Below are 15,877 nucleotides of genomic sequence, written 5' to 3'. Positions count from 1 at the left end.
GGTAACCGTAATAGCTGGATTAGTATCCCACCCATTAGTGGCTAACCCATACTTGCTTTTGACCACCAAAGCCCACAGGGAATTAGATTCCATAGGGAGACGCCGTAACCATTTAGCGCGCAAAGCCTCGTTCTTTTCCTTCAAAAGAACCCACTCCAAGCCCTCCTTCCTCCTTAGAATTAGCCACCCGCTCCCATCTAACCAAATGATCCCTCTTTCCTTCCTCCACACCTTCCCATAAAAAGGATCTCATAAGCTTCTCCATTTTGTTAGCAAGATTGGCCGATATTTTAAACAAGGACATATAATAGGTAGGAATACTACTCAACACTGCTTGAATCAAAGTTAACCTACCCCCTCTTGAAATAAACGCTCTTTTCCATTTTTGAAGTCTCCTTTGAATCTTCTCTAACACCGGGTCCCAAAAAACAATCGCTCTTGGATTATCACCGAGGGGAAGACCTAAATACTTCATAGGCCAATCCCCCACCTCACACCCCCAACCACCGGCAAGGCGATTGAGGTAAGAAGAGCTTCGCCCAATGACCACAAGAGAACACTTACATTTATTGATTTTCATGTTGGAAACCAGGCAAAAAACATGCAGTAAGTCCGAAAGATTAAACTTGTACTCCTCTTTATACCCGATCAGAAAAATAGTATCATCAGCGAATTGGAGATGAGAGACCTCCACTCTATCCCTCCTAGTAAACAGACCATGAATCAAATTATGCTCTTGAGACTTCTCCATTAGCCTACTCAAAACATCAATAATTGGAGTGAATAAGAAGGGGGATAAAGGATCCCCTTGTCTCACACCTCTTGTCGTCGTAAATTTGCCCCTCGACCGGCCATTGATCATGACAGAAAAATTGACAGATTGTTAACAGTCCCTAATCCACCTTCTCCATCTCCCATCGAAACCCTTCTTATCCATTACCTCGTTGACCAATTTCCATTCTACATGATCATAAGCATGGTCAAAATCAATCTTAAAGACCAATCCCAACATATTCAGCTTTATGGCTTCCTGGACAACCTCATTAGCTACTAAAACCGCATCCAAAATCTGCCTATTTTTCACGAAAGCTCCCTGAGTAGCAGAAATTGTATCATCCAGCACCTCTCTCAGTCTTATAGCTAGAACTTTAGACACCACCTTATATAAGCTCGTCACCAAACTTATTGGCCTAAAATCCCTAAGCTTGGCTGAATCATTCTTCTTGGGGATTAGACAGATTAAGGTTTCATTAGTAACCGCATTGATAATCCCTGAATTATAGAAATCCTCCATTACCTTCATAAGATCACCTTTGATACTATCCCAGCAAGATTGAAAGAACAATAAAGTGAACCCATCAGCTCCGGGAGACTTATCTTTCCCACAATCGAACACAGCATTATGAACCTCCACCTCTTCAAAGGGCCTCTCGATCCAAGCTGCTCTCTCGAAGCTAATAGGGCACCAATTTAGACCATCCACTCCCCACCCCACTTCGTCATTGCTACTATAAAGGTTCTTGAAATAATAAATTGCCTCCGACTCAATCTCGTTTTCATTCTCAATAATAACACCATCCTCCTTCTCCAGCCGCTCAATGTAGTTTCTTTTCCTATGACCTGTGGCCATCATATGAAAAAACTTGGTATTTCCGTCTCCATCCCTTGCCCACTTAACTTTGCCTCTCTGTCTCCATTTCACTTCTTCTTTATAAATAATGTCCCCCACCAAAAGTTGAAGATTCTCCCTCTCTTTTCTCAACTCACTGTCCAAACCATCCCGCCCCTCTTGCATATCAATGGCCGCCAATCTAGCTTCAGCCTCCCTCTTAGCAGACTCCATATCTTCGATCACCTCCTTACTCCATTGTTTCATCTTAGTTTTTAGCAACTTGAGTCTGCTCATAAATTTGTAGCCTTCCCAGCCATAGAGTTGGTCTTCCTTCCACTAGTCTTTAAGGATTCTCTTGATGTCCGGATGCTCCAGCCAAGAATTCTCAAACCGAAAAGGCCCTAGGCCCCATTTTAGCGTAGAAGTATCCAACTCAATAGGGCAGTGGTCAGAAAAAATCCTAGGCAGAGCCTTATGCCAAACCAAGGGAAATAAATTCTCCCAACCTGCCGAGAATAAAAATCTGTCAAGCCTCCTGTATACAGCTCCCACTCTGAGATTAGACCAGGTGAAAGAGGCATTTAGTAGACAAGGGTCGCGCAGATTGGTTTCCTGTATGAAACCATTAAAATCACGCATACTCGCTGTCTCTCTTCCACCATTAGATTTCTCAGAATTAAATCTAACCACGTTAAAATCCCCTCCCAAACAACAATTGTCTCCACACAGACTGTAAAGGTCCCCCATCTCCTCCCAGAAACTTCTCTTGTCCCTCTGCTTGCAGGGACCATAAATACCATAAAGCCACCAACTATTCCCTGCACTTTCTTCAATTCGGATTGAAACAGAATACACCCCCAGAACTGAATTTACCATAGAAACCGTTTGCGTATTCCATAGGACAATAATTACCCCTGAACTGCCCCAGGAAGGGGAGAAAACCCACTGTCTAAATTTTGTTCCCCAAACTGTAGCAGCCAGCTTATGATCAACCACCATTTTTTTAGATTCGAGCAAAATAACTATATCAGGCTTAAGACGCCTTAACTCACTTTTCAACACCAACCTCTTAGACCTGCTTCCAAGCCCCCTAACATTCCAACTTATGATCTTCATTAAAAAGCGTTGGGTTCCCCACGGTATTTCCTTGCCTTAGTGATACCTCCAGTAGCAGCACAATCCAACGTCTTCCCTCCGTTCCTATGGAAAAGATTTCTCTTGAGGGGAACCAAAGAAATTTTCAATTTGGACAAGCGCCTAGATTTCATCCCTCCGATTTTGTCACTGTTACGACGATCGGACTGTCGTCTACAATATTTGAGCTTTTGCTCTTTTAAGAGTTTCGCCATTTGGGTGTCGTCAGCGGCACAGTCCTCCTCTTGCTCCTTACTCGGTTCATCCTTGCCAGCAGACCAGGATCCTTCTCAAAAATATCCATCCTCTCGTTTTCATCTTCAGAAAACATGTCGATACTTTCAGTTGAGCTCGACGCAGATTGCTTCTCATCTTCGAAATTGACCGAATCTAGGCAGAAGGAGTCGCTCTCGTCTCCAACCCTTGAGGTGAAAGACCCAGCCTTAGAATCTCCCCCAGACTCCACTGGTTCAATTTGAAATTGAGAGCCACCCCTTTTTCTGTTCCATCCCCCTGCAGAAGAAGCTCCATATTTTGAGAAAAAAGCCACATCCACTCTAGTGAAAAAATCAGTGCGATTGGTGGGTAGAGATAAAATGTCCTTTCTGCAAAGTCAATAGAACCCGAATTATCAGCTCTTTCACCAATTAACCCAACTTTCAGTTTCAGGCCCAAAAAAACTCTACTCTCGTGCAATTCACCTATGGGCCCAATGTTATTGGGTCCATCCTTTGAAACAGCCCGAGAACAACCCCCAATTAAAGGCGTACCATCATCCCTCATGATATCATGATAACACTCAGCCTCCTTCACATCGTATGTTCTATGGTTTTGCCTTCTTCTCTCTCTCTCTCTCTCTCTCTCTCTCTCTCTCTCTCTCTCTCTCTCATGCCTTCTCAAAATCTTTGATTCTATCAAATCCAATCTCGCAATCTCCTGGTATTTGCCGTTCTCATCCTATTCTCTCTTATTATTTTTGTTTTTTTGTCATTATTTGTGTGATACGAGGTTTTCTTGTTGATCTCAAATCAGTGTTTGTTGTGCAAATAGGGTTTGGTTTTGGGAAATTTGAGTGTCGTTTTGGTCTTCTTTAGGCTCACGATCGGGGGTTGATTTGTTTGTTTTCTGGGTATTCATGTTGTGTTTGTGTGGTTGTGTGCCATGGGTATTCACGATTTTGGGTTGGTTTCTTCTTTCGAAAATGTTCAGATTTTCTTGTGGTGAATCTTTCAAGTTTCGTAGCTTCATACAATTGATGTTTTCTTTTGTTTTAATTTAACGTTTGCTTCCCTTCTGTTTTGCAAAATTTCAAAAAATATTTTATCCAGTCCAGTCCACAGTAGGTATAACATCAAACAATCGGCTCAAAGTCTAGTCCAGTCTTAACTAGTCCAATCCAAAACACAAAATTAAATCCAGTCATATCCTGCTCAAGTTTAACTTTCAAGTGCTATAACTTTGAAAAACCAAGTATATGGTAAATGTTCTTCGCTGTTTTTGCTACATGGTGGTATGGATAAAGCAGTTGGTATATTTTCATCTTTTGTGCAGTGGTCAACATGGGTTTGTGGTTGTAATTACGGGCATAGAAAACATTGGGAAGGGGCTGATTCGCGATGGGACAGGGTTTGTCACATTCCCCGTGAAGTACCAGTGTGTTGTTTTCAGACCATTCAAAGGAGAGATCTTAGAAGCTGTTGTTACTATGGTGAACAAGGTATGCTTTCCTCTTTTGCTGAGGCTGGTCCTATTCAAATATTTGTTTCAAACCATGATAAAGGTGCAAAACCCGGTAGGATTCGCATAAAGTCTCATGTTTCTGAGGCCCGCGGAGATGTAGATAAAGACTCTGGTTCCGTTTCGAGATGTTTTAACACATGTTCTTTTGGCCGAACCATCTTAGCTTCGGATGGACGACCTTTACCTTCCTGGGTTTCTGCTCCAAATAAATGCCTCTTTTTGATGTTCAAGCAAGTGGACTCTTCCTTGGGTTCCCCACCACAGTCTGCCAAATGAATAACAAGTAGCTCACAAGAAAGAAGAAAAGGCAAGATCCCAACGTTGACTAGATAAGGATAGTCGAGATCTCCTTCTTCTGTTATGGTGAAAGAGGCTAAAACTATATCTTTTACCGGAGGAACAGTCATCCCCTCCATTCTGGGTTGGCATGGGCGGTCAGGTTGACTCAGAAACGTATGGATTCTTGGCTTCTCGGGGAAACCCACAAAAGTTCTACTTAGAGAAAGTCATTTTCTGGGGTGCCTTAAGGTCATACTATATCTCGAGGTGTCGTTAAACATAACATGCCGTTGGCATCGATATGAAACTTGAACCTTAGCTAACCCTGTTGCATCGGGATCAGTCCACTTTACTTGAGATGCCAGAAGAAAGGGTCGTTTTTCCGTGTTTTTTGCCGCCCTTCCTAGACGACAACAGTAGGAGACTAAGTAGAGGAAACACCATAAAATGGGCATGAATTGGCACATGAAGTTAGTGATTCAACTTCACTCCTAAGTGTCAGTGAGAAAGAGTAATTCCGTAGAAAGGTAAAGTTTAAGGGCTCTATGAGATTAGTAGGTGTATCAGGCTAGCAGCTATTGGTGTCACCCATCGAAGTCTAGTTCTTGCTCCCGATAAAGTCATATGATCCCGTAGTTGACACGTTCAAGTCTATCCTCTTGATGCTGCGATCGGAACAAGCAGCGGCCAAGACCAGTAAAGCTAGTAAAGTAAGGCAAGTAAAGGCCATAAAGTCAAGTTTGTTAAGAGCATCCTGGCACTGCAACCCCTTCACTTTCTTCTCTTGTTAAAGATGACAAAATTTGTTTAAAAGTAGAATTTTGGGATTATGATTATGGCTTAGGTTCCTAAAGAGCTCCAAAGATTTAGGCCGTATCTCCTACTAGCTCAAGTCCCACTGCTCTTATTTTATTCCGCTAATGCCCTAAGATTGGATTCAATAGTAGCTGAATCAATAGCTGGGGATTCCTTCTCCCTCAAAGCCTATTCTGATTTACTTTTGTCCTCGGGATTGCAAAAGCCCTGTCTCCCATTGGGCGATCTAGAGAAGCAAAATCGAAATCAGAATTCTAATTTTTGACCATGCCTCAAACCGGAATACAGAACATAGTCATTTACTGCATGAGCACCTTGTTGGAGAAGATGCAAATCCTGAGCTACTAAGCTCAACAGATCCATCCCACACATTGTCAACATCAACCTAGGTTTGCTTGAACTTCGAGGCAGAGAAAACTTGCCCGCCCCATAAGATAAGAGAAGAAAGGTGCAGCAGGCGATCATTTATATTGGTGACTCTTAGCTTCTTCCTCTTACAGATTGAAAAAACCCTTGCCTTGAAAAGCTGGGAATCCCAGGTTGATTTAGTGTGACCACTTTGCCTCGCTCTCAGGTTGGCCTTTCAATTGAAAATGACCAAGATTCAATAGTTGAAAATTTTATGCCTTCTTGTTTACATTGTGGGTTTTGGTCCAAAAAAGCCCACCCTCCCTCTCGATCTGTCCTACAACCGGTCCCTCTTTTTTTCCTCTCTCTCTCTCTCTCTCTCTCTCTCTCTCTCATTCTCTCTTAGCTGAGCAACAGTCGGCAATTGCCACTGCCTCCCTAAAGTTGTCAAAGAAGATGTTTAGGGCCGTAAATTGGATTGGAAAATATGATTCCGAACGATTCTGGTCTGAAAATTTCCAAAAAAATCCGACTCCGATACATCCGATATCCGAAATTTCCGATAAAATTCGGATCAGAATCAGAATGTATTTGTAAATTCCAAAAACTCCGAAATTCCGATCCGAAAATTTCCGAAGTTCTCCGAACCTTTTTCAATCCGATTTTTCAAATTGTTTTAGAAATTTTTCGAATTTATAATAATATTTTATGATTTATAAGTTTAATTGCATTGTTTTTAGTTTATAGGTCCTATATATGTTTCATTTATTATATTTAAGTGCTCTCCAACATACAAATATTCATATATACATGTACACTAAACATATGAGTATATATTACTTCAAAACTGTATTTTTGGCTAACATTTTTGTTTGAATATTACAAAAATTCATATGTGTGGTTATCATAATCAAACATACTATGTAACAAAAATGCATGTATACTTAAGTATTATATGTGTATCTATTTTTTGTTATAATGTATGTGTATATATAAAAGACACATACATGTATACATCAGAATTATACACATGCCTATATATATTTAAGTTTATTATATATACATATATGTGCTTACATATCACTTTAAGACTACGTATTTTTTACTGTACTATATAAAAATGCATATGTGTGCTTGTTACCTATGAATCATGATAGGAGTATATGTGTGCTTATCTAGAGCAAAACTAAATTATTTTGGAAATAGCTCAAAATGCCACCCTTTTCATAATTTTAAGTGAAAATACCACCCCTTCTCAAAAATTGTAAAACTATCACCTATAAATATATATTTATTGTCCACTTATTGCACAGATATCACTGTTACAGAAATTTTGGTCTCTCTCAGATCCCTATTCACTCTCTCTGCGTTTGCTTGCTCTCTCTCTCTCTCTCTCAGCTCTCTCTCACAGTTCTCTCTTCCTCTCTCAGTGCTTTCTCTCTCCATCGACCACCACCACTCTCTTTCTCCCTCTGTCGCAAAAACCTAAGTAGCACTCTCTCTTTCTCTCTTTGCAGTCAATGTTAGGGTTTGTTGAGGGGGTTCTTGAAGGTGAAAGAGAGGGTTTCTTCATTAAATGCTCTCTCCCTTCAACAATCTCTCAGTTCTCTCTCTTTTCATGTCTTCAATCGACGTCTTTCTCTTCTCCTCTACTCTTTCAGGGCCTCAAAAACCCTAATTCTTGGTTTCGGTTCCGACTTTTTTCACATACTTCCTCCTCATTCTCAATCCTCTCACAGATAGAATTCGAGCTTTTCTTTAGGTGTTTCTACGATTTCCAATTCGGTTCTGTGTGCAAAACGAGTATTCTAAGGTAGGTTTTGTATTTGTTATTGACTAGTTTGTCTTTTTGTATGGTTTTCATTTGAGAAGGATAATTTCACTAACCTGTGACTGATTTTGTGAAGTTTAGTAATTAGAGAGATTGGAAATTTCTGTATTTTAACTATGAATTACTTCATGCTTGGATGAAACTTCTATTGGTCTGATTGATTTTGCTCTATGGATGACGAAGTGCCTCAATTTGCTATTTGTCATCTAGGATTGGTTCGTTTGGGATGCGTGTTTTCAGTTCCATTTTATGATGCATATTTAGTTTGGGAATTTATTGTGGTGGCAATGGCTATTCCATTATAACACAGCTTGACCTCACTAGGCCCTAAATTAGCGGTTGAGTAATAATGCAGAAGTAAATTTGTTGTTATCATTGCTGTTTCAGCATCTAGTAGGATATTTTGCACCGTTCTAGTCTTAATGGTTAATTATGTGATTTTGAAATACTTATGTTAATTGGCGTGGGATTTTTCTCTTCCCTGTGCTATGAAACCTGCTAAATTTTGTTGTTATTCCGTGTCGAAACAAGCTAGTTAATCTGGTTGTGTGTGCAGTGCCGTTACAGTAAGTTTGTTTGTGTAGAGCTTTGTCTTGGCAAGATTGCAAGAGACAAAATTGAGGTAGTCATCTAGATTGTGTATAATTTTATATTATCTCTGGCTGGTATAGCCCATCAATTGCCAAAGTCAGTTGAATTATGCAGTTTAGAAATTTAATATAGGAAATTATCGCCGACAATGTCACGAGAGGTCCCAAATTCGATCCCTGCCCATAATACTTAAAGAGTTCAGTGTGACTGATAATACATATATGCTCAACTTGCATGATGTATTTTTTTAATCCCATTGCTGAAAGTGAAGGACAATCTTTGGATTAGCACCTCGTGGTTTAATCAATTCAGGGAATCTGTGCTTTCTCAATGCAACGCTACAGGCTCTTCTATCCTATTCTCCTTTTGTTCAGCTTCTGCAAGAATTGAGAACTCACAAAGTGCCTAAGGTTTCTTTTGTTTATTCAATTACTTTGCATTGACGTGGTTTTAGTAGAATTGCTAATTTGCAAATAACAAAATTTATATAGACTGCTGATCTTAGAAAATAGGAAGCTACCTTGCCTATGCTTGTTCTTTTTCTGGCTAATCACTTAACTAATATGTTGTCCATTTGAATTTGATTTTATTAGGTTGGCTATCCAACATTGGGTGCATTTGCAGAGTTCATCTCTGAATTTGACATGCCTAATGGTTCAAGTTCAAAGAACAAAGATGTAGGTGTTCTTGAGACTGGTAGGCCTTTTAGCCCTGCCATGTTTGAAGGCGTTCTTAAAAATTTTACTCCAGATGTACGAACTAGCATCTCGGGCAGGCCAAGGTGTGTATCTGATCTGGGTCAATAATTTTCTGTTCTAGTTTTGTCTTTTTGTATTTTTTATTTCCATGTTGAGCCTTCTTATTGCAAATTTAATCCTTGATGGTACTGCTGGCTGAAATTGTAAGGCCAGACATGTAGTGCAATTTTGTTACTTTGTGATTCTCATAAATCTCGTATTGATCGGTAATGGTTTTCCTTCAGTATTATTAGGCTTGATTGATAATTCTCATGCTTTACAATTTGTCTGATGGCTTGAAAAAGTGTCACTGCCTGACATAGCTCAGGACTAAAATGCCTGTTGTTACAGTGTCTCCACTTAAATTGTTTATTTTCTGAAAACATGTTACACTTTTTTCCAATTTATTTCTCTGTTTGTGGTTTATTACACCTGTTGCAACCCATTTAATGTGAAATAATGGGTTAGACTGAGATATGTTAGAAGTTAACTTGTGATCGGTAAAATGTTGTAACAAATAGGTTAACAATCTTCTGTACTATTCTGAGTTCACCAATATTTTCATGGACCAAGGAAAGAAGAAACCTAGAACACCTCAAGAGTAATTACCAAAGGGTTAAATTTGCATTGTTTAGTTTCTTCTTTGTCTAGTGTAAATATTTATGTCGGCATGTCTATATTCTACTTTCTATTTTAAGTTGCCTAGTGAAACTATTTTTGTTTTTTAGACAAGAAGATGCTCAGGAGTTCCTTAGCTTCATTATGGATCAGATGCATGATGAATTACTTAAGCTTGAAGGACAGCCCTCGAGTATTAATGGGCTCAAGTCATCTCTAGTATCTTCTACAGAAGAAGATGAATGGGAGACGATTGGCCCTAAGAATACATCTGCAGTAACCAGGACACAGAGTTTTGTTCCTTCAGAATTAAGTGATATTTTTACAATTGATCTTGATCTTGGTTTTTCTTTCTTTTTTCTTGCAGAGGAAAGAAGAACTTTTTTTTAGAGAAGGGTGGGTGACTATCAAAGAGCATTATGTCAGGCCTCCAAGATGGCGGAAAGAATTTCATCTTCAAGAGCATTTTGTTACTCTTCTTTGAGCCAGCAATTTTTATATTGTATTTCAAGGGATATATATAATGTCATAGTCTAACTGAAGTTGTATTAATTTATGCCAAGCCGTCCTTAGCTTGGGGTGGTTATCATTAACCGTATAGAATTTTGTATCTATAATTTAAAATTCCATTATAATAAGGTGGAAAATGTAAAATGTGCATCATATCTCAATCTCATCATTGTGTTTGCAAAATGATGCATGCCTCAGCTACTTTCAGTGTCAACAATGTCTCCAATTTCATAGGGTATGTATATCATTGGTAGGAAAAATGTAAGGGGAAATGTCTGATATAATCACTTTCTGTTTCTTTCTGCAGTTTTGTCTTGACAATTTCTATTTCTTTCCCCTTTTCTTTTCAGATTGCACAAGAAAAAGAAAAGCCGCGCCCAACTTGTTTATTGTATTTGTATTGCTCTTTTATTGCTTGTCTATTGCCACTTTATTGCTTGTTTATTGCTATCGTATTGCTTTTGTATCGCTATCGTATTGTTTTTGTATTGCATGTCTGTTATCACTTCATAATCTACGTGCCATTACTTTCGTATTGCTTTTGTTTATTGCTTTTTGGTTGGTTTTCTTAATTAATATAATTTGTTGCAGGGAAAGCAACTATGAGTTTGATTTATAAAAAGGATGTGACTTCCTTAATGGAATCACATTCTTACAATAATAAATAATTAATAAAAAAAGCAATAACGGAATCACATTCTTATACCTTAATGGAATTGCATTCTTACACCAATAGCTAAACACGAATCAATCATATTGAAGAGATACATATACGGTGCTTGTTGTACCTTATTTATATGATAATGAATAATGATCTGACATTTTCCTCTACAAAATAAACTAATACAATCAAGCGTTTTCTTTTACAAAATATCCTTATAAGTTCCTTCACAAGACAAACTTGAAAAAACAGGTGATAAGAAACAAATATAAATGCAATAACCAGGCAATACCACAACACTACAATGGCAATACGATGACAATACAAATGCAATAGGGGAGCAATACAATGGCAATACAAAAACTCCAAATTCCCCCTATAATTTCATTCCACATTCCCACTATATGTTCATAATCTACAACATATTACAAAAAGGACATGACGTCCTTAATGGAATCACATTTTACACTCCTACATCGTCAAAATACCCTCGAGCAAGGAATGGGCGGAGAGGCTTCTGTAAAAGTTGAGGATGTAAAAGATGTTCTTGACTTGAAGGTGGATTAGTTACTGGCCAAAGGCTTCTTAGGAAATTATTTTCCTTTCGCAACTCTCCAAGAGCTAATCCAGCCTGAGGGAAAAAACAGAGTCAGAGATACATAGGCATAACCAGTGACACTTGAGTACATTATGAACGCCAGAGAACTCAGATAAATCACCAACATAATTGTCCTTCATAGATTAGGCCTAGCTCTATCTCAGCACCTTGACATGTTGGTGGCAGGTGGTTTCTGCTCCAACCACTTCGTGAAATTAACCAAAATAAAAACCATTCTCCAAAATTGATTATGGTTCCAAAACAATACCAGGCATTAAATTAACACATAAATGTTGAGAAAAATACGAAGAGCAGAGAGAGAGAGAGAGAGATCGTAAATAATACTTCAGCCAAGAATAATCTCAACTCCTACACAAATCACAAGCAGATAAAGAAAAATGATATCAACATATATTCCTATTAAATTACAGTAACATATCAATAAAACACCAAAAAAAAAATCAATATAACAGAAATACCATAGCAATACAAAAGCAATACCACTACAATACAACTGCAATAAAATCACAAAACGATTGCAAATAGCAAATCAACAATGCTACCTCACTATGATATAATCATAACAAGTTCATAGAAAATCCCAATACCAATTGCAAAAATCAATCGACAAAGAACAAACACATTTGTTGTTTCAAACAAACAAAATCAATCCCAATACTTCACTTTCTACACAAAATTGCAGACAAAATCAATCGACATAGGTGATATTTGCAAAAAATTTGGGAAGAGGTATTTTCAGATAAAATTATGAAAAGGGTGGCATTTTGAGCTATTTCCCTAGATTCAATATGCTTAGCAAATTGACTCTAATCGAGTAGCACTGTACAATGTACATGACGAAGACACACAACACACGCATATGAAGAAGAGAGAACAACCTGATATATGGGTGCTCTTACTAAACCAGAGGTTCCCAACAGTCTCCTCCCATTAGCATCTAAAGCCATTTCATGTCTGCAATTTTTTGAGCTCTCAGGGTCACAAAATCTACAGTATGGAAGAGAGTAATGTTAGTTAATCAGGTGTATGCCCAAGTATTTTTGTTTGATAAGACTGCTGTGCAACCAATTTCTATATGCCAAAGAAGGTACCTGCTACAGTTTCTTGACCAAAGGATTTGACCTTGGTTTTGCAAGCTCCATTCAAGAACCTGACACCACAAAACCAGTTCTTTTAAGTAAATACTTTTAAGATAACAAAACTATAAGGCCATCTACAGTTCAAAAAATGATGGGGACAACATTTCAAAATGCAACAGTAGTTAAACTTCATGGGAAAATTAACGTAAAGCACTTGCCTTTCCATCTACTCCCAAACTGAAAATACTTGTCTCATCAGGCCCAAAAAGAATGGAGCTTATAGCAGGGTCGTGTGCTGGCCACCCAGTTATTTGTAGACCGGCAGACGTATCTTTGGCTTGTTAAGGTGTTCATATATCTATCCGCATGTACATCTGCAGGAAACCTCAGCTACAGAAAGGGGCAACCCATATATGATTCTACGAAGACATGGGCTTGACCATACAGTTAAATGCCCTTGTTGAGGGTGATTTAACCATCTTGGAAAAATAAATAACACTCGGGCAATGCAAAAGTGTCAAAAACATGGGTTTTCTGCTCATTTGAAAATCATTTACCACCTAATTTCCTACAATTTATACCAAGCCCTAAAATATATGTGAGGATACCAAACACGTGAATCATTCCATCAGTTGCAGTGGCTGCTAAAATCTTTCCATTGTGATTGAAACTAAGGGATGTAATTGCAGGTGGATCTTTACCAAGAGGAAGAACTGTCTTCATGAAACCCAAAAGGTTATTTAAGGCATAAAAATACAAGTTTCTTCTCACAAAAAGAAGAAGGCATTAAAACATAAGTGGCTATAGCACATACCATAGCCTTCCATGTCTTCATGTTCCACACAGTTAATGAAGCGGACCCGAGACTATCAAGGTGACTTGATCCATGCCTACAAAGACAATAAACTCCTAATTCTGACATGTATCAAAATTAAATACCCCAACACACACATACAAGGACATAGATGCATGTACTTAAGTTATAAGATGAATCTTTTCATGATCCAATTATAATCATTTCACAGCATGGTGCTCATACCACACTTCAGTTGAATAGGATTGTTACAATAGGGGCAACATTTTGGTCAAACACAGAGTCTGGCATATGAACAAAATGATAAGATTACAGAAAGAACATACCCCTTGGATGCTGCTGCAGAAACAAATATTGGCTCTACAGGGCTGCATTTTATATCCAAGACACTATAGAAGGGAAAACAAAGGTCAATAGCAACACCAAGGAGTACACAATAGTACCAGTAATATTAGGAAGGACCTTGGAAATGCTTCACTCGTATTAAGATCGCAGACAACTCTCTTTGCATCGACATTCCATGCTTTAATGCCTCCATCAGCAGTGCCTATGAGAAGCTTTTGTCAAAAGAAAAAAAAACACTTAAAAATAGATATATCCAATCTCAAATAATCAGAGTATGATTTCAAGGCCAAGCAATATTTGAGTTCATTATGAAAATCCAATCTGCATACCAATCGGTCAGATTTACATTCCCAGTCAAGTGACATAATTTTGGCTCCGCAATAAATGGTTGCATTTCTAGATGCCAGAGTTGATGAGTCATATGTCCATATCCTATTTAAATATGTATGAAGAAATACAGATTGCAAAAACTATGGTTTTATCTCACATTTTGCCCTAGACATAAACAATCAGTCACCATTTATAATTGAAGTAAAATACAGCATTAAGTTGGCAGCATAAATAAGAAAGACAAGGGGGTTAAAGAGATCTAGGGTTTACAGCAATTGAAATTTGAGGAATTGCAAGAAAGAATGGTACCTTCTTGTGGAATTGCAAATGAAGCACAGGGGTTTTGTGATTTACAAAGGGACCTGGGAAGTCCGATTAGCCTTCCCAGGTGGAAGGTAGAGTGAGAAATATAAGTAAAAATGAGATTGGCGCGACAGAGAGAGAGAGGGAGCGAGAGCTACACGACAGAGAGAGCTGCACAAGAGAGACTGAGAAAGACCGAAGAGAGAGTGAGAGAGTGAGAGTTGAGCGACAGAGAGATAGAGTGAAGAGAGAGTGAGAGCTGAGCAACAGAGAGACACGGAGCCAAGAGAGCTGAGAGACAACAAAATTTCTGAAAAAAGTGATATGTGTGCAATCAATGGACAATAAATATGTATTTATAGGCGATAGTTTTAAAATTTTTTAAAAGGGGTGGTATTTTCAGAAAAAATTATAAAATGGGTGGCATTTTGAGCTATTTCTCAATTATTTTTCCATTAAATTGTCATTATCTAATACCACGTGAAATACTTTCATTTGGTTTTAGATGTACATGTATATCTATTTTTTGTTACAATGTATATGTATACATAAAACATAAAAGATTTCCCAAGTTACATTTATACAAACCAAGATTAAACATACATTTAATTATATCAAACAGAAACTATCTCTCCCTATATAAATTAAATATACATATAATTATAAGTATTGGTGCTATCTACTATACTACTATTTCCTTTAAAATGTTCATAATTTTTTTTAAAGATGACATAAGATTTAATATTAACTAACAATGAATGCACTTGTTTAAATTATGAATTTTTTTTTTATGTAACTAATGTTAGTTAATATTAATATATTAAAAATTATATAACATTTTTAGTTGGGTCACACATTTTTAATTGTGCAACTCTTATTCATGGTAAGGTTTATATAACATTTCCAACAAAAACAGAAAAACAAAAAGGTTTAATATGCCATCAGCCCAGTTACTTTTATCCCAGCCCATTTTACAGCAGCCCAAATGCCAAATCCCAACCCCAACCTAATCCCCTAGGTCATGTTTGATGGGCTAGACTGGACTAGATATATTCAATTAAAATGGACATGGGTCTAGTTTGTTGTTTGATGGGCTTAATTGTATCACAGGCTGGATATTGGACCTTGGATCCAAGTCCCAAATACCTACGGCTCTGGAACCCAACCTCAGACGTGGGTTTACAACAACACGAGCTCCTCTTCATCTTTGTGAACGCAAGCTCCTCGTCATCTCCCTCAGCCTCCTTCACATCGTATGTTCTATGATTTTGCCTTCTTCTCTCTCCTCTCTTCTCTCTCCTTTAATATTAATTTTTTCGATGAAATGATGTGTTTGTACCAAAAATTGGATTTTTGCCTAAAATGGTAGATAATTTTCCATGGACATCAAAGTGGCCAAAATATGGCTAGACATGCATTGCTGCAGTCAGATGGAGTGGGCCCAAAATTCAAATTCAGTGCTCAAATCAAGTTTCATCCTCCTCGAAAGTTGTTCATCTCTACATCTACT

General features: G+C 38.0%; 1 protein-coding gene across 3 annotated transcripts; it reads right to left on the bottom strand.

Moving 5' to 3' along the window:
- Positions 1-11,133: 11,133 nt before the first annotated feature.
- On the bottom strand, positions 11,134-14,331 carry LOC110771124 (uncharacterized). Of its 3 annotated transcripts, none has more exons than XR_002528843.2 (10): positions 14,064-14,331; positions 13,852-13,946; positions 13,716-13,778; positions 13,390-13,465; positions 13,184-13,292; positions 12,794-12,906; positions 12,588-12,646; positions 12,375-12,483; positions 11,601-11,844; positions 11,369-11,508 (listed from the first exon to the last, which is right to left on the bottom strand). XR_002528843.2 is itself a non-coding variant. In XM_088254162.1 (9 exons), exons 1-9 carry the CDS (start codon positions 14,097-14,099, stop codon positions 11,341-11,343), a joined length of 828 nt encoding a protein of 275 aa, XP_088110288.1. In that variant the 5' UTR covers positions 14,100-14,315; the 3' UTR covers positions 11,134-11,340. The 3 variants fall into 3 exon arrangements, 1 of the variants encoding a protein (XP_088110288.1); XR_015836314.1 differs by having other exon boundaries at positions 11,380-11,508; positions 11,597-11,844; XM_088254162.1 differs by lacking the exon at positions 11,601-11,844 and having other exon boundaries at positions 11,134-11,508; positions 14,064-14,315.
- Between the last annotated feature and the right edge of the window lie 1,546 nt (positions 14,332-15,877).

This window comes from Prunus avium, chromosome 6 (assembly GCF_965620075.1).
Source record: "Prunus avium chromosome 6, drPruAviu1.hap1.1, whole genome shotgun sequence".
NCBI classification, from domain to species: Eukaryota; Viridiplantae; Streptophyta; class Magnoliopsida; order Rosales; family Rosaceae; genus Prunus; species Prunus avium.
This window is presented reverse-complemented; position numbering and strand designations above follow the sequence as displayed.

Coding starts and splice junctions, on each gene's coding strand:
- LOC110771124 (XM_088254162.1), bottom strand. CDS start 14,099: ATGTCACTTGACTGGGAATGTAAATCTGACCGATTG. Junction 13,293..13,389: donor TGAAGACATGGAAGGCTATG/GTATGTGCTATA, acceptor GGTTTCATGAAG/ACAGTTCTTCCTCTTGGTAA. Junction 12,907..13,183: donor TGGAATGATTCACGTGTTTG/GTATCCTCACAT, acceptor AACAAGCCAAAG/ATACGTCTGCCGGTCTACAA.